This window comes from Chenopodium quinoa, unplaced genomic scaffold (assembly GCF_001683475.1).
Source record: "Chenopodium quinoa cultivar QQ74 unplaced genomic scaffold, ASM168347v1, whole genome shotgun sequence".
Lineage (NCBI taxonomy): Eukaryota > Viridiplantae > Streptophyta > Magnoliopsida > Caryophyllales > Amaranthaceae > Chenopodium > Chenopodium quinoa.
This window is the reverse complement of record NW_018742733.1, coordinates 1,985,983-2,005,078: the sequence shown is the minus strand read 5'-3', so window position 1 is coordinate 2,005,078 and position 19,096 is coordinate 1,985,983. Positions and strand designations below refer to the sequence as shown.

The 19,096-nt window shown below is 39.6% G+C and overlaps 2 protein-coding genes across 2 annotated transcripts; both read left to right on the top strand.

Moving 5' to 3' along the window:
* Positions 1–1,934: 1,934 nt before the first annotated feature.
* Positions 1,935–4,554, top strand: LOC110723784. The gene is made up of 2 exons (XM_021903157.1): positions 1,935–2,344; positions 3,286–4,554. Exon 2 carries the CDS (start codon positions 3,384–3,386, stop codon positions 3,963–3,965), a length of 582 nt encoding a protein of 193 aa, XP_021758849.1. The 5' UTR covers positions 1,935–2,344; positions 3,286–3,383; the 3' UTR covers positions 3,966–4,554.
* LOC110723525 lies at positions 4,475–16,535 on the top strand. Its single transcript, XM_021902877.1, has 5 exons — positions 4,475–4,510; positions 4,602–4,685; positions 14,227–16,174; positions 16,269–16,400; positions 16,477–16,535. Exons 1-5 carry the CDS (start codon positions 4,475–4,477, stop codon positions 16,533–16,535), a joined length of 2,259 nt encoding a protein of 752 aa, XP_021758569.1.
* The last annotated feature ends 2,561 nt before the right edge of the window (positions 16,536–19,096 follow it).

The window sequence follows — 19,096 nt, the reverse complement described above, 5'->3', positions numbered from 1 at the left end:
TCGCTTCTCATGGTTGAACAAAAAAAAAAAAATCACCAACTTGCTGGCATCGATCCCCTTGCTTTTCTGAATCCTCAACATCCTGCTTCCTTGTAGCCTCGACAACAGTTGTAGTTTGGTTGAATTTTGTAGAGGCTTTGTTTGGTGGTGGTTGAATTATTTAGTGGTTGAATTGATATGGAAAAGTAAAGTGGCAGTTGAAATTCAAAAACTAGAGGTGAATAAGTCTGTTCATATAAAAATATGGGTGTTACTATACCAGGCAAAAAGCGAGTGTGGGTTAGTACCCTGAATAAACGAAATTTTCATTCAAAAAATGGTATTCTTTTTTACAAAAAAAAAAAAAAAAAAAAAAAAAAAAAAAAAAAAAACCACTCTTGTCTAAGACTAGCCCCAATTTCTCAACATGAGAAACGTTTTGTGTTTGTCTAATGGCAAAAAATAAAAGCATAAACATCATGTTGGTAAATAAACGAGGATCAATTGATTTCAGTAATGTGTTTGATATGTGCGGAACGTAGACAACAATATGTAAAGCGTAAATTTGAGAAAAAATAAAGTAGACTATAAATGAGTTGAACAAATGATGGATATATACGTGGTTTGGCCAAATTAGACCTACGTCCACAGGAAAGGGATGATATTTTCTTATTAGTTTTCACAAAGGATAAACAAAATATATAATAAAGAAGATACAAGACTATATCTCACAAAATATCTCAATGGAGTTGCATATTTGCTTGGGTTGGTTAGATTAATCAACATCAGGTAACCTTAATGAAACCCTAGATTATTCTCCAAGGAATATCATTAGTGGCCTTCATAAGCATACCTGAAAATCGGAAGCAAAAACATCTCCACTGGATTAGGCATAGAAGTGTTATATAGGGCACATCAATGTCACTTCTCCAGCCTCGACAATACTTCGTAAAACAGCTATAACCTTATCTTATCGGAATTGAGCATATGCCATATCGTTGAAAATCTCTTGAAACGAAACAAGTTATCACCTCCAACTAGAATCACCTGAGCCAAAGATTACTTTTTGGATTGAGAGATATGTGCTTTTGAAGGTGTCTCTTTGCCATTTTACTAGCTTCCAACTTGAATGGCCTCCAACTTGCTTCCTTGTTCTTCCTCCTTTTATTTTCTCAACAACAATGGCAGATTATTCACCTACACTCATACAACACCCGCACCACAACAAACCTTGGCCTAACCCCAATAAAACTATGGCGTCTTCGCCACCAAGTATTTAACGAGAATCCTAAGATTAAAATGCAAAGTATAGAAATTAAGGGGCGTGGTTAACCCTAAAGCTAGGTGTTTCTCATTTTCTTGTGAGCTTTCTTTCTGCCATTGAAGCTTCTAGCAAGCTTTTAGATTCTATAACATAGTTCTGCATAATTTTCATTATCTTCCACCATGGATTCTCCTCTAATTGAAGTGAATTGTTGCAAAATTTGAGTTTTCTAGATTTCTCAACCTCCATTGTTGAGGATAAATAAAGGTGGGTTCATGTTATTAGTTATGTCATTTGGAGCGGTTAATGTGAGCTGACAAATATATCCCTAATTTATTGAGGGAAAAACCCATAATACTTTCTTAAGATGATTGAAATGTTTCTCATTTTGAGAAACTTATATTTAGCCCTCATATACAAATATACAACTATTGATCAATGTAAATAGAGAAGCTACATACTTATCTAGTGATTTTCGTTTGAATCAACGTTCATGCTACATTCCTATTGTATTACAACATGTAACGTGACAACTAAAGTCGAACAAACAAACGCAAAATGACGAAAAGAAAAGCAAATGTGTAAGAATTATTTAGAGGATGAACCATCACCAATTCACCACTTTGGCGCGGAGGAAGGTAGGGCCAACAATGCATGTGTATCCCACGACATTGAGTGGAAATCACTATTTGTAAAATGACATTGACACAACTTTTTTCTTCTTCTAATAATGTCAGATCTTCTTCCCCACCTTCATAAAATCCCCATAAATTCTGCCTTTTGCTGGCCTTAACTTTGACCATTCCGACCACCTTAAATTAAACTCCTACTTAATTTAATTTTCAATTTTAATCTGTGCTTTTTAACATCATTTTTTTTAACATAATCAATTAATCACCCTTTCCTAAAGTTTAAGTACCATTATAATAATTAATTACATTAAACCCAAAAAGCTGCAATTTTTTGTAAAAAAAGTCTTGTGATTTTGGGTGTTTTATTTTATTTTATTATTGTATTTCGTGGGTACCCTTCTTCCATATAAGGACAAGTTCAAGATCTTCTGAGCAAAAAATTGAAGTTTCTGGGCAAATAAATCATTGGGTAAGTCCCTTATAATTTATTTTATCTTTCTAAGATTTGATTTTTCTGTAAGTTTAGCCTTATATTTGGTAATTAGATCTCATTTTCTGATGAATTTCTTGTTTCTGGGTTTGCTGTTTTAAGGGTTCTTAAAACTATATATAGTGCAAATTTTGGCTGATTTTATTGTAATGAATGTGTAATTTTTGGGGTTTTAATCAAGTATGTTGATGGGTATTTGTTTGATATTAGCATTATTATCTAAAAAAGTGTAATTGTCATCATTACTTTTGATTAATTGACAAGAAAAAGGAAAAACCATATCTTTCTGTTTTTCCTTGTTTTCTTGTTACTAATCATTACCATCATAATTGTTAATCACATGATTTACCTTAATGTTAGGAGCTGATTGGTTGAAATAGAGGTTATTTGAAGTTGGGTTTTTTCTCTTTCTTTTGACCTGTCAAGAAATTGTCAAACTTGCTTTGAATTCAGTAGTATGCTGCTGTAATTTGGGAGTATTATAAGCTGTATCAGCTTGTTATATGATGTGTCTAGGTGTTGATTCTCACTATTCATTGTTGAATTGATAATGTTTTGTTATGAAATTGGTGATTCGGGTTGATAATTGGACTATAGTGTATCTTGAGAATGTTGAGATGCATTTAATCTTAGGATTACTTCATCCATGTTGCTCCAAAGAAAGTGGAGTGGAGTTCCACGAGTCGCGACACGTTGATGATTTAGGAGCATTGCTCCGTTGTGTAGTGAATTTTTTTTTGTTTCACTGCTTCATATAAATGCATACTGTCTAGTGTCTACCATCTGCAAGGATACAGTATTGATATGTATTTGAAACTTTGGGAGGTTTAACATCTACATTATAATACTAAGATACAGGACTTATTATGCTACATATGTACAAAGTACAAGCACATTTGACATTTAATATGGATTTACAGGCTGTTGCAGATGTTGATTGCCTAGTTTGATTTCATTCCAAAACTAGATTAAAAGGCGAGGATTCGTAGCACTTCTTGTAGCTCTGCAGGTTGTAATCATGGCTCCTACACTGGAAGCAATCAGAGGTGGTGGAGGTTCTGTCAAGGTAGGCACCATTGGAACGATTGGTTCTTTGATGACGAGGGAAATTGAATCTTCATCCCCGCGTACCTCAGTTCCTGTTGTTCGCGGTAATGGCCCTCTGAAGCCACGTAAGTTGATGAGTGAAGCAAGCAGTAGCAGTAGCAGCAGCAGCACTCCCACCAGTATTAAGCATAAAAACCCTGAAGCTTTTAGGAAAACAAAAGTTCAAGATCTTAGCACAACAACTACTCGTAGACGACCAAAACAAAAGACACCATTCGAAGATGTGGGAAATAATAGCACTGTTAGCCAGGGAACCAGTAAAAGAAGCCTAGATCTATCAGGCAAAACACGGAGCCACAAACGTAGCTATCATATCCCTATGCTTGGCTCAGAAAACATCCATCTGGAAAAAACTCCTATACGGGACAAACCCACAAAGAAAGGATCTACTATTGTTGATATAGTGGACATACACTGTGGGAACCCAGGGGGTTCTATAAGCAATAGACTGAAGAAGCTTAATTTTTCGAAACTCTCTCAGAGCTTCATGTAGTAGAAACTTATGGACTCTCCATCACTTAGTCCTCAGGTTTTTATAGTTAAACCCAACAGCTGAGTTTAACCTTTTGCTATTAGAAACATCAACCATCGAACACATGTTTGATAAGAAGAACTTGCTTCCTCCTCCTTGTTTCTTCTTCTTTTGAGAAATAACCACTAATTTGGAGTTGGAATCTCGAGCAATATCTCTGCTGCAGCTTACCTGATCTGATTGACAGTAGTATTTTATCTCCTGCATTATGAGGGAGCCAACAGTTCCTTTGGTTCCGATTTCTACAGGAACTTCTGTGGCCATTTCTGTTGTATATTTAGTGTTTGTGATGATATTTTGGGGGTGTGAAGTTAAGACTTCTTAGGCAGGCTGGTTGTTTATGGACTAGGGGTTCTGTTATCCGGTCTTATACTCGACGATTTGATGCATGAACATCTTGCCTCATGGTTGTTCTTTATCTAGAGGTTATTGTCATGGGACTCTTTAATAGCTGGAGCCTTTGAACTAACATGGGTGTTGTGGTCATCATAATCTTGTGCTTGCAGGTATATGTTAATATCAATTCATTATATCAATTTGCATTAACTTCCCTTGGTGTTTTTATAACTTGGGACCCTATTTATATTTGTTATGTAGTACAATGAGTTGGGTGCTCTCTGTGACTACCATCATAACAGTTGCTTTGTTGGTTTTGTTTGCGTTACCGTCTTATACAATAAGGTACGAAAACGTAAGAAAATGATTTTGGCACTATCAATATGACACTTTACTCACAAAGACGAGTTTCAAAGTTAGTTTGACAATTTTATACATCGGTGTCAAAATCTTATAATTTATACAACGTATAATCGATAAGTTTAGAAGACTATTGCTCCGTAATTAATAATGGAAAAGTACTATTCTTGATTGCATTAACCTTATTTTTGGACAAATGCAATAATGTAAAGCTCATGTAGTATGTTGGTCCATAGTTCATATTAGCCCGGGAATATGTGAAACGCTAAACATCGCCCGCAATTTACCATATAAAGCCCACAAATATGTTATGATTTGACCATTATGCCCTTTTGCTAAAATTGAAATAATCTCGGTGTAAAAAATGTGGAGCCGTACTGGCTCGCCGTGGGAGACCGGATGGCAGGCCGGAGATGCGGGGGACGCCGAAGGTACGTCGTCGTCGACGGAAAACGAGGTAAGTCACCGTTAGAATTCACGGTTTACCGTCGGAGTGGCTCCGGCGCCTAGGGTGGACGCCCAAACCGTAGCCTGGACGTCCAAGCCGGACGCCAGAACCACCAGAGTGGCGTCCAGGCTAGACGCCCAGACCACCAGAGTGGGCTAGCCCAGACCACCAGACTGGCGTCCTGGGCAGACGCCACTCCACTGGGTGAGGCGGCCCTGCCAGGCGCCAGTCCAGTGGCTGTGGCAGCCCTGGCAGACGCCACCTTTAATAATTAATTTTTATTTTTTCCTTTTTGATTTTGTTGTTTTTTATTTAATTTTTTTGTAAAAAAAAAATCGAAAATGATTTTTTAAAAAAATTCGAAATGGGTTTTTTGTAAATTAAATTTGAAAATTCGAAATAGGTTTTTTTAAAATTAAATTTGAAAATTCGAAATGGTATATTTTTAAATTTAGTTTGAAAATTCGAATTGGGTTTTTATAAAAATTAAGTTTGATTATATATAATTATGTTTTTTTTTGTGTTAATTATGTGGAAATATAGAAATTAAATGTATTATCCGTTAAATGTATTTATTGTAATATATAATTGATGCAGGAATATGGTGGAGACGGAAATGATTACAGTGGGATATTTGGACATGATGGTCCATTCGAAGAAGCTCAACAGGCGATTGATTGGGCAAAATAGGTTGCAATTGCAGCTGGATTTTGCTTGGTAGTAGCAACTCATAAATCTCAACGGGATGGTAGAATGGATCGCATTTTGAGATGTGACCGTTATCGCAAAAGAGAAGAAAGAGATTTTCGTACAGCCACTCGGTTTGACACAAAGCGGAAAGGTTGTGGGTGTGAGTTCAGAGTAAAGGTTCGACAACTACGGAGTCGTGACGGTTGGGAAGTGATAGGTTACTCTAAATGGGGGTATCACAACCATGAGATGATAGTATATGAAGAGGGTCATCGACAACTGAGCGGCTTAAGTCCTGCTGCGAAACTAGTTGTGAAAGAAATGAGTGATGCTCAAGTGAAGCCTGCTAAAATATTAGCATCTGTGTTAGAGAAATTTCCAGAAGACCATCCAAACCGAAGACACATCTACAACGTCAGACAGCAACTCAGGTTTGAACGGTCAGAGGGAAGGAACCCTATACAGCAGCTGCTACACCAGGCACAATCACGTGGTTACCTGTTCTGGTTTGATTCTGATGAAGATACAGCGGAGGTGACTCATCTTTTCCTTGTGCATCCTGATTGTGCTGATATGATCAAGTCTTGGCCATTTGTGATTTTGATTGACTCAACGTACAAGACAAACAAGTACAAGTTCCCTCTGGTTGAGATGGTTGGGATGGCTCCAACGAACCAGAACTTTCTGATTGGTCATGCAATCATCAGGGATGAGACGACTCCAAGTTATTATTGGGTTTTGGAGAAGCTGAGAAACTACATCGGGCCTAATGTTCATCCAGCAGCCATCGTCAGCGACTGTGAGGGAGGTCTCTTTGCCCCCATAGCAGAGCTGTTTCCCGAATCGAACCACTTATTGTGCACATGGCACATCAACAACTGCGTGAAAGTGAAAGCCTACAACCTTTTCAAGAAGAATTTGGAAATGGCAGAGAGATTGGTGAATGGTAAGTGGCGGAAGATCCTACAGGCTACCACAGAGGAAGCGTATGAGCGAGCATTGGCTAACTTCAGGGATTCGTACCAGTGGTGTCCGGCACTGGTGGACTATGTGATGCATCAATGGGTCCCTCACAGGGAAAAGTTTGTCAAATATTGGACAAACCAGGTACTTCATTTTGGGAACACTACAACATGTAGAGTTGAGAGCGCTCAGAGAGCTACCAAGGACTGGATTGATTCATCGACCGCTGCTTTGGATACACTGTTCGCTAGACTGAACAAGTCAATTGAAACTCAGAAGAACGACATCAGGAACTCTCTAGAGGACTCCAGACGACGACATGGTACGATGTATAGCCATTTTATATTTAAGATTCTCCATGGTCGTGTGTCGCACTACTGCTTGGGGTTGATTCTCACTGAGCTGAACAGGGTGAGGGACTTGGCTGACGAAGTGTATACTCGGTGTGGGTGTACTATTTCAGTAACTCATGGATTACCTTGCGCATGCACCATTCATCGCGTTATTACAGAAGAAAGGGCGTCGTTACATGTTGATCAGGTCCATTCATTCTGGAGGACGCTTGTTATTGGTGAGCATGCAGACAATCAAACGGCCGACCGTGAACAGGAAGAGTTGGAGCAGTTCCGTTCGATGTACGACCGAGTGTCCTTGCCATCCTTCTATTATTCGTGACGCTACTCATGTGCTTCATGACATGTTCCACCCGTCTAACTTAGATTATGAGGAACCCGAAGGAGTTGACCGTCCTCGAGGTCGACAACGGCGGAACAGGAGTGCGTTTGAGTATATCCGTGGTCTTGGTCGTGGTCGTTCTCGTGGTCGGACATCGTCATCTAGTCGTAGTCAATCTTCATCGTCTGTGAATATGCCCCTGAGAACTGGTACGTTTTGGTTGTTTTTATTGCACATAGTTTTAAAGTGTTACTCCTGCCTTCTTAACTGTCTATAATTAATTATTTGGTGAATAGGAAGAAACGATGTTGATCAGTTTCCGTACAAGGAAAGGATACCTGCGATCATCATGTCGTACTTGGAAGGGTGGAATGATGTAATCGGAGATGGTAACTGCGGATTCCGGGTCGTGGCTGATGTTTTTCAAATGGGCGAAGACAACTACGGTTTGGTGCGTGAGTTGATGTACAGCGAAATTGCCTCTAACCGAAATGTTTATCGTCATGTGTACCAGGATGACTTGGATGGCGCTCTGCGGCGTATCCGGTGGGGAGGTGGACCTTGCGGCGAAAATCATTATTTTGACGCGCCCCTAGATCTGTTTGCCGTTGAAAACATTTACAAATGCGCAGTCATGCATTTCGGCCTGGGAGTGCATAGTCAAGCTTATTATCCTTGTACCACGGTTCTCCCTTGGCGATCGCGTGAGACTGTCACCACAACGGTCAGAGAGCTAGCTATTGCGTTTCTTGGGTCGTCATACAGACATTTCATCCGACTAGACATGTCAACCGATTTTTCGGTGCCACCGATTATACCTCGGTGGTACAACATTCGCACAGCAAGCGTAGAGGGTTGGGATGCGCTATATAATGACCGGATCCACGAATGGAACACCCTAGCTGCATTTTAGTTTTTCATGTTTACATTCTTTATTTGTAATCTTATTTGTACGTTGCTCTTTTAATGAGAACATTAATATTTTATATTGTATTGCTTACTGCATTCTATATGTTGCATGGGTAAGTTGCGCGGATCCACGAACGGTTATATCAAAATTTAAAAACAGCACTGATAATATGTTTAAGTTGGAAGCTAAAAGAACAATCTAAAATGTTACAATTTTACAACATAATGTCCAACATAATGCTCTATAAATAAAATACAATAACCATCAGTAATCCCTCCTCGACGACGACTCCCACTGCGCAAGGGTCTGTTCCAGACTATCAACAACAACTCTCCCTGTTGCACTCATGCTATCCTTCTCAAGAGAGAGTTTCTGTACGTCTTGCATTATCTTTCCCATCCACTGCATACAACAAAAAACAGAAGATGAAATACAATAACAACAAATAAAACTTAATTAAAAGACAACGATAAATATAATAAAAGACATACCGCTTCCGTGGCAGTAGGCGGTGGCACATAATCATCATCGCTGTGGTCGAGATCAGCGATCAACCTCGGGTGCGAATACCGGTTGAACCATTCCATGTAGTAATGGTCACACATGGGAGTAACCCCAGAGGGCGGCCGCTGCAACTCCGCTGTCCATAAGCGGGCCACCATCGGAAACTGGTCCCACGTCCCGGTCATGATATCCGGCCATTCCACGACGTACTCCCTCGACGATGCAGGTCGGACCGCCTTCATCGGGCACGCCGGGGGAGGAGGGACAACTTGGACAAATCCAAGCTGGCGAAGACAACGCTGGGGCATGTACGCCTCGACGATGTCACGATACTGAATGAGTCCCGTGTACAGGGTCCTGGGTACCCTAACACTAGGGTTCGGGCCGAAAGGCATCCAGTTCACCTGTACAATAACAACATATAAAATTTAATAACATGAATATAATATGTGCAAATAATAAAATGTAGACTCTATAAATAAACGTTACCTCTAAGGGGGACAGCCTGTCCAGCAATAACCGTATCGATCGGAGGCGGTCAACGGACTTCTTCTCCGAGCGCGGACTCCAAGCACAAGCACGCGGCATCCCCTCATCAATAGGAACTGGGTCACGATGTGGTCGCAATGCAGGAAAGTACTCGTATATCCAGGTCTGCAATAGAGTCAGACACCCAGTGATACCTGCCGCGTCAGCCCGACTCGCAAATCCTAGTTGGCGATACAAATACGCCAACGTAGCCGATCCCCAGGAAAACTGGCCTACACTGTCGGGGTCACACGCCTCTACGATGTCGCGTGGCCTGAGCTTGTTTCCGCCGCTCTTATCCGGAAACAAGGTACATCCGAGGAGTAGAAAAACATAAGCACTCAGCTGTGCGTCGGGCGTCCTACGTGCACTCGGGTACAAACACCGCTGCAACACGGATGCGATCTTCACACCTCCGTGTTCCCAAACACCTAGCGCCTCGGTGTACAGTGCAGCCCTGTCCACCGCCAACAACTCCGCCAGCGAATCTGCTTGATCCGCATCAGCCACAGCACAAAGTCGTTTACCCTCAACACGAATCCCCAGAATGGCCTCGACGTCATGTAACATGATCGTCATCTCACCGAACGGAAGGTGAAAAGAGTTTGTATCCGGCTGCCATCGCTCAATGAAAGCCGTGATCAGCGTACTGTCAATCTTATCGTGCATGGTGGCAGGAACATGCTTCACCCCAGTGCCCTCCAGTCGCTCGAACATCTCGCTCTCCGCCGGCCAGGCCTCAGCCCATGTACGCAAAAAGCTACAAGTCTTTTCCCGGGTATGACATTTCAACAACCCCGTAACTGAAGGCCTCTCCTGGTCCTCCCAAATACGGGCAGCTATGTGTTCTAGAAAGCTAGGAAACACACTCCCGTCAACAGGCCCACCGGGCACCTCACTCCTAACAACCCAAGAATCATTACCGGCCCTCGACCGTTTCCTGCTTGCCCCAGATACAGTGGACGCAGATGATGTGCCAGATCTACTAACAAACCTACCACCCCTACCCTTACGCACCTCCACCATATGCGTCTCGTACATGTCATCAACCCTCTGACTGAATGGACCGTAATCATCATACGGTCCACTGCCACCGTCCACATCCTCATCCTCATCTGCGCCCTCCTCCTGATCCTCCTCCTGGTCACCCTCCTCAGCATCATCATCGTCATCGTCATCCTCATCCCGACGGTGGATCCGTTCTCTACGAACTGAGGCCGAAATACCACGGGATCTGACATGTCTATGCCCCGACCTCTCCACTGAATAACTTCTACTAAGAAGCTCTATATTCTTCCCCCCACCATGACGACCCTACACAAAATTTTAAAATATATAAACATACAAAAATTTATACGATAAATAATCATCATCGCAAATCAAATAAACTAAAAACATACAAATAATTGTAAACAAAATATAAACGTAGAAAAAATACAAAGAAATTGAAAAAAATTATAAAAATAAACAACAAAATATAAAAACAATTCAAAATTATATTACAAAAAAAAAAAAAAAAAAAAAAAATTAAAAACAATTTTTTAAAAAAATTTAAAAAAAAAAAAAAAAAAATTGGGGGGGGGGGCGCCCTGGCTGGACGCCCAGCCGGCGGTGGTGGCGCCAGATGCAGACGCCGCCACCAGTTGGCTGGCGCCTGGGCTGGACGCCACAGCCACGGCTGCGGCGCCTAGAATAAACGCCACAACCGTGGCTGTGGCGTCCAGCCCAGGCGCCAGCCAACTGGTGGCGGCGTCTGCATCTGGCGCCACCACCGCTGGCTGGGCGTCCAGCCAGGGCGCCCCACCGCGTTCACGGCGGTTTTCCCCTTTTTTTTTTTTTTTAACAAAATATACCTTTCCTCCTTGGGACATCCTTCCCTCCGCCGCCGCCGCCACTTCCTTGCCTTGCCGCCTCGACATTGCCGTTATTTTGAAATTTTTTTTTTAGAGAGGTTGAAAGAAGATGAGCAATGAGAGTGTGAGTGATGAGAGTGTGAGTGATGAGAGTGTGAGTGTTTTTTTTTTAAGGTCAAGGGCAATTTTGGGAAACCAAGTGAATTTTGTGGGCTTTATGTAGTAATTTGTGGGCAATGTTTAACAAATCCCGGGAATATAGAGATTCTGAGTCACATGGTTATTAATACAGCATTTATTTCTGATAATGGAATTCATAAGCACATCCTCTAATTTTGTTCACACTAATTACAGATTTCTGATTTTTGTATATTTTGATAATAAGGTAATACTAATCCTCAACTCCTATATCCCCTCAAAAAAAATCCTCAACTCCTATATAAAAAAATTAACACACATGGCGCATCTTTAAGGCTTTAGTATTTTGGCCAAGATATAGGACAAGTTAGCTTGACATTTCATTAGTATTACTATTTTGTTTAGAAAAATTATTAGTTTCATAATAAACCTAAAATCCGATATTAACATAAAATTTGACCAAAAATTATTAGTTTCATAATAAACCTAAAATCCGATATCACATAAAATTTGACCCGAATTCAATTTCTACAATCTACGATATATTAAATGTCTATTGCCAAAATGAATTGAAGTCTCATATAATAAAATCTTGGCTTTCTAGTCGAGACACTAAAGAAAAAACATCTATAATACATATGGGCACAAATTTTAAAGGGTATATAGGAAAGTTTAGTACGGAATATGTTAAAAGTTATAAGAGCATAGCCATCCGTTGCCCTTTTGTAATGAGCATAAAGAGAGAGAAATTGAAATAATATTATAAAATACAAAAAATAGTATTTTCGGAGAGAGAAATGCCATGACCAGGCCATGACCTGTAGCAAATGGTGGGCAAAAGATGAGGGTATGCCACTTGTCTTATAATAATTGGCCTATAGTGTTATTTTTAATATTCTTTTTAATGTTTTATATGTATAAAATATTTATGACTAGGGCAACCAATGAGAGTATATTGACATAGCTGGGTATAGGAATTGGGCATGAATGAAGTGGAAGAGAGAGATATGTATTAAATATTTGATAACCACCATTAGCTTGGACAACCAATGACTTTGCTCTAAAAATGGGGGTATCTAAGTAATTGTACATGAAACAAATATAAAAATAGACACGTGTTTGGGACTAGCGTTTAGGTAGTTTTTGATATTACTCCATAACTTTTAGTTTTTTGACTTGGGCAAAACACTACCTAATTAATTTTGGGATACCTTAATTAGGAAAACAGACAATTACTATTGGGACGAAGGGAATACTTTAAAACCATTCAAAAGTTATTGTCGAACACACCTTAGAGGTGGGGATCTACATATCGTGTACTCCCTCCATGTTTTAATAAATGTTACACTTTCTTTAGACAAAAAAAACTACATTTAAAAACGGAGTATTATACTTCATCCGTTACGAATTACTCGCAACGAAGGGGTATTATTTGTGAGACATAAAATATTCTTTTGTTGCGAGTAATATGTAACGGAGGGAGTATCTTTCTCCTCTCATAGTCCCCATCTAAACCCACTATATTTTTTTTTCTCTCATATTCTTTACTTTTAAATAAACTAATAACCCCCACTATCTTTCTTTTACAATTATATAATTTTGTAATACTTTAACTACCCCCACGTATCTCTTATTTTATTTAAGTCAATTAAATTACATAAAACTATGTACTAGCCAATTTATATTACTCCCTCCGTTTTTAAATACTTGCTCCAATTCTCTATGCGCGTAGTTTTAGGAGAAATTGGAGAAAGTAATAAAATATGAAGGGAGTGGGGTTGGTGGAATAATAAAAAATTGTAAAAGGCAAAAGTAGTGCAGAGAGTTGGAAGAAAGAGAATATATGTGGGGTCCACTAAGTGAGAGAAATTAATCAAATAAAAACTTTATAAATAAGAAAACGGAGCAAGTATTTAAAAACGGCCGAAAAAGAAAAGTGGAGCAAGTATTTAAAAATGGAGTACTTACTACGTATTAAAATAAGGAGGAAGTACTCAAAAATTAGATTTAAAAAGTGAATTGCTATTTGCCACAATAAAATTACTCAAGTTATAGTATTAAATGACTTTCATGCCCCTTATAATTTTAAAAATTACATAACAATCCAACCATTACTAACTTTGCCTTTGCTCCATCTTCACCATTAGCTCCACCACCCATACTATCACTCACCTTGACTGGTCCACCACCACGACTCCACCTTGACCATCATACACCACGACTTTACCTTGACCACCCACGAGACATAAAATGAGTCGACGACGGTCGGCGTTCATATCGGAGGCACTTGGCGGGGACGATGAACCGTCGACGCCGTCGAGTCAGGTTTATGTCGGGTTTTTTTTTTTTCAATTTCCGATGTACCCGGTCGCATGCTATATACGACTATACCACGGTATAGTCGCATGCTATATGCGACTACACCGTGGTATAGTCGCATATAGCATGCGACTACACCATGGCGTAGTTGCATATAGCATGCTACTATACCATGGTGTAGTCGCATGCTATATGCGACTATACCACAGCATAGTCGCATGCTATATGCGACTACACCGTGGTATAGTCGCATATAGCATGCGACCGGGATCCTTTATATTTTTTTTAAGCAATCTGTATAATTTATATTTATTAATTTTTGATAATTATTAAAAATAACAAAATACACTTAATTTAATTAGTAAATTTATGGCTTAATAAAAAAAGTTAGTAGTTTAAATTTGCAAAAAAAAAAAATTATTTTTGTTTTCAATTGAATTTAATTTAATTTGTAGTTAAATTTAATTTTAATTAACTTAGTATTTTTCTTTCTTATAGGATCCAATTGAAGATTTTGACGGTGATGGGGTAAATTATTACCCACATTTTCAGACCGATCAATTATTTCCAACGTATCGAGAGTTGTCACAATGGGCGAAAGACATTGCACTAACACTCAAATTTCAACTTGTGATTTCTTACAACCATAACGGATGGTTGTATTTGAAATGCAATCGTGGTGCAAGAGATAGGGGAAAAAATAGAGATCTTAGTGTTGCTCAACGACCAAAGACAAAAACTCAACATTGCGGTTGCAAGTTTTTGATCAAGGGTTATAAAGTTTCTGATGATGAAGGATGGCAGATTGTCTTGGGTCCCGATGCATATGGAAAACACAACCATGAGCTAATTGTCTATGAAGAAGACAATCGACAAATGAGCAAGCTTAGTCCGGGTGCGAAGCAACTTGTTCGTGACTTGACCGATGCAAAAGTGAAGCCACTAAATATCTTAGCGGCTGTACGGAATCAGTTTCCTGATGATCATCCCAATCGTAGACATATTTACAACTTTAGGGATCGGTTGAGACTTGAAGATGCTGATGGTCGAGCTGCTGTTACATATTTCCTTGAACTTAGTATCGAGTCGCAGTATACACATTGGAGCTTGGTTGACCCGGATACGAATGTTTTGACTCATGTATTTATGGCACATCCTACGTCTCTAGCGCTCTTACGCACGTATCCGTGGGTCATTGGCATTGATTCAACTTACAAGATAAACAAATACAAAATGCCTTTTTTGGAGCTCGTTGGTGTTACTCCTTGCAACATGAATTTCTTGACCGGGTATACTTTTATGAAGGATGAGAGCGCTGTGAGCTATGCATGGGTGATAGATAAGTTAAAGTTGCTGGTTGGTAGTGATGTATCGCCTACGACTATTATAACCGATTGTGAGTTGGGTTTGATGTCGCCTATTCGGGAAATATTTCCTGACATTGCTCATTTACTATGCACATGGCATATTAACAAAGATGTAGAGCATAGAGTTAAGAAAATAACGAATAATAAAGATCAAGGAAAAATTTTCAGGTTGACAAGGTGGAATCCAATTCTCAATGCCACCACATTGGATGATTATAATAGAGCGGTCCGGAAAATGGAGGAATCTTATGTAGCATTTCCTGCTGTGATTTCTTATGTGAAGGACACTTGGTTAAACAATCATAAGGAGAAATTTGTGAAATTTTGGACCAATGGTGTGCTTCACTTCGGCAATGTCACCAATTGTAGAGTGGAAAGTGCACATTCATCTTTGAAGGGGTGGTTGGAAACTTCAACTGGTTCTCTCGATTCTGTATGGGCCAAGGTAAACAAGGCAATTGAAGATCAGGTCACACAGATTAAGCAATCACTTGAGCGCAGTCGACGCAGTCATGGGCGGATATATGATGTTATGCCATTACAACATCTTAATGGACGTACCTCCCACCATTGTATGTTGTTGTTGGTGAATGAGAAGAAAAGAATGAGAGAGTTAAGTCATGAGGTGAATGTTCGGTGTGGATGTGTTTGTAAGACAACTCATCAGATTCCCTGTGCATGTGATATACGTCGTGCCATTGATTCGGGGACATACTTCTACTTAGACCAAGTGCACCCCTTTTATAGGACACTAGTGATTGGTGAGGATGGTTGTGTTCCGACTCCATTGGATGACCCCGATCATCAGTCACAGGACAGTCGATTTTTTGAGAGTCTTGTGCGTGAGGTGAGTAGAAGTGACCCGGCAATCATGCGTTCTGTATCTCGCCTAATAGATGAACATCTCCATTCCGATCAATTTGATGTTAATGAGCCGCCTAGGAACACAACTACTAGAGGGAGACCACAATCAAATAATACACGACGTAATCGTAGTGCATGGGAGTATACACGTGGTACTCGTGGGCGTCGTGGTCGTAATGGGGGACGCGGTGATGGTGGTCGTAGTGGAGGTCGAGGTAAGGGTACTCTATGTTTTTGTAATTTTTTGTTTATTTTGCTATACTTTGATGTTTATGTTAACTACAAAATTAATAATTCGTTATTCATCAGGAGGAAGAGACATTTCAGATTTTCCTTACCTTTATGGGCTTCCCGATATCATCAAACCATTTGTGGAGGATTGGAACAATGTAATGGGTGACGGGAATTGTGGATTTCGATGTGTTGCAGACTTTTTCTTAGGTAAGCCTTTGCATAAAGTATCTGTCACATTATATTCCAATGATTTTACTTTAAATTTTGTTGTTTAATTTATTAGGTGGGCAAGACAATTGGATACAAGCTCGGTATTTAATTGTGAACGAGGTTAAGGCATAGTAGCACATAAAAGTAGCACATAAAAGTATCTAAAAGTTATAGTGACATAGTCAAGTCCATAAATTACATAACAAATCTAAAACATAAAATAGAAGCAAGTCGTTCGGTACAAATTATAAAGTGCATCAATAAAACATAATCATCCAGCATACTCATCCCATTCTTTCAGCACATCAGCAACACGTGGCTAGCAGTCGATGCAACCCTACAATAGCCTGAGCAATCCGTCCCATCCACTGCAAATGAGATATTAATAAGTACCGCATCCACTTCTGGAACAACAAAGATACGTGACACGTAATTGAACCAATCATAATAACCATCCACAACATCAGAGGAACACTGAGCGCGTTGGAACTCTGCAAGAATCAACCGAAAACCTCTAGGATACAAGGTCCAAGCATTCTCAACACTCGAGACATTCCACTTAACTTCATACAATTTCGAATCTGCAGGCCTGTAAGCGAAATCTAGACGGTTAATAGGCATAGGAATTGTCTGTACATAACCAAACTGCCGTAAGACACGATCGGGCATGTATGGCTCAATGACATCTCGATAACGAAGCCATCCAATAAATACAGTCCTAGGAACATCTGAGGCTGGCTCTGGACCATAGGGTAGCCAAACCACCTGCAAGGAATGAGGTAAAAACATTAATAAAGTCGCATTAATTAACCTTTGTTTAATGAAAATATGTAGAAAGTGTTATAATTTACCATGTTCGAATCAAACTCATCTAACCGCTGACGAAAAGATCTCAACCGAGCATCAGAAAAGCCCTCCTTCTTAACACTCCAAGTAGAGGCACGAGCCCCATGAGATGCACAAACTAACCGTTCCCTATGAGGCCGAAACGGTGGGAAATGCTTATATATCCAAGCCTGTAGTAATGTCAAACAACCAGCAATGCCTGAGCACATACTCCTGCTCGCAATCCCTAACTGGCGATATAAGTTCGCCAAAGTGGCGACTCCCCATGCATAATCTGAAATATCATCCACACCATGAATGAGCACGAGGAAGTCAGCTGGTCGTACCCTACTAGCACTCTTGTCTACAAATAATGTAGAACCAAAAAATAGTAACATGTAACCCACAAGTTGCATTTCAGGACTACGCTTTGAGCAAATGTTGATAATGGAATCAATGGAAATCGCACCACTACAATAGTGCGGTGTAAGAGGTGCCAAAAGTGTATCTCTATCCACTCCAAGCAACTGCATAGCATGTATGCGCAACTCCTCACTAGTAGCCTGAGAAGAAACTATACGCCCATCCACTGGGATGCGCAAAATGTGCCAGACATCATGTAGAGTAATAGTCATCTCTCCAAAAGGGAAGTGAAATGTGTTAGTGTCAGGTTGCCACCGCTCCACAAATGCACAAATAAGAGGTATATCAAGGTGTCCAAACATACACCGAGGCAAGTGTGACAAGCCTATACCCTCAACTACTGCAACCTGCTCGGATGAAAGCGCGGCAAACCATGACTGAAGCTGGTAACATGCTCTTTCCCTATTCTGACACCTTAGCAAGTTTCTCTCCTTTCCATCCCATATCATACGAGCAACATGGCCTCCGAAACTAGGAATAACACTACCATCAAGGGGCCCACCGGGCATGTCCTCCTTCACTATCCAAGAATCATCATCAACTTGTCTTTGACGTTTATTAGTACGCCGTCTACTAGTGGTGCTACCGGTGTCAGAAGCGACAAACCTACCATCTCTAGCCCTTCTACCAACCACTACACCTGACGTATCATCATGCTCACCACTCTGATCAAAATTACCCTCAAACTCCTCCATCTCCTCAGACTCACTAGCTCGTCTGTGATCAGGCTCGTCGTTAAAAGGAACAAATACATCATCAGAAGCACCATCAAAAACAGACTTTCCCAATCGTGCAGCATCCCTTTCTCTCCTAACAGAGGCATCGATCTTTCGGGCTCGAGTGTGTCGCGGCCCTGAGCTAGTCAACACATCATTCACTGCAATTGATTTTCCACCTTGTCGCTATTTAATATAATAATAAAATTTCAAATTATTATATTCATAATTCTAACAATATTTATTATTATTTCAAGCATTATTACTAATAATTTTACTATTAAACAATATACTGTTCAAATCATTTTTTTTAAATAATATATTTCAGTTTTCAGTTGATTAAACAATATACTATTCAAAAATTTATATTTTCAGTTGGTTTTCAGTTGATTAAACAATAACAATCATTTTTTTTAAACAATATACTTTTCAAAAATTTTATGACTAATTTGAAATTAACTTTAAATAAAAAAGATATATTTTTAGTTGGTTTTATCTTAAAAAAAAAATTTAGTTAGTTGTTATAAAAAAATTTAAACAATGATTACATTTGGTTTTTTAGTTATAAAATTTTTTTAAAAAAAAAAAACAAAAAAATAAAAATCCCCACAACTCATGTTAGTTAGTTGTTACCTCCAAAAAAACAAGTTATTTGGATTTTATTTAAAAATTATCCATGTTTACTTTGTTGACAATTGTAAAAAAAGAAAATAAATAAAAATTGTTGAC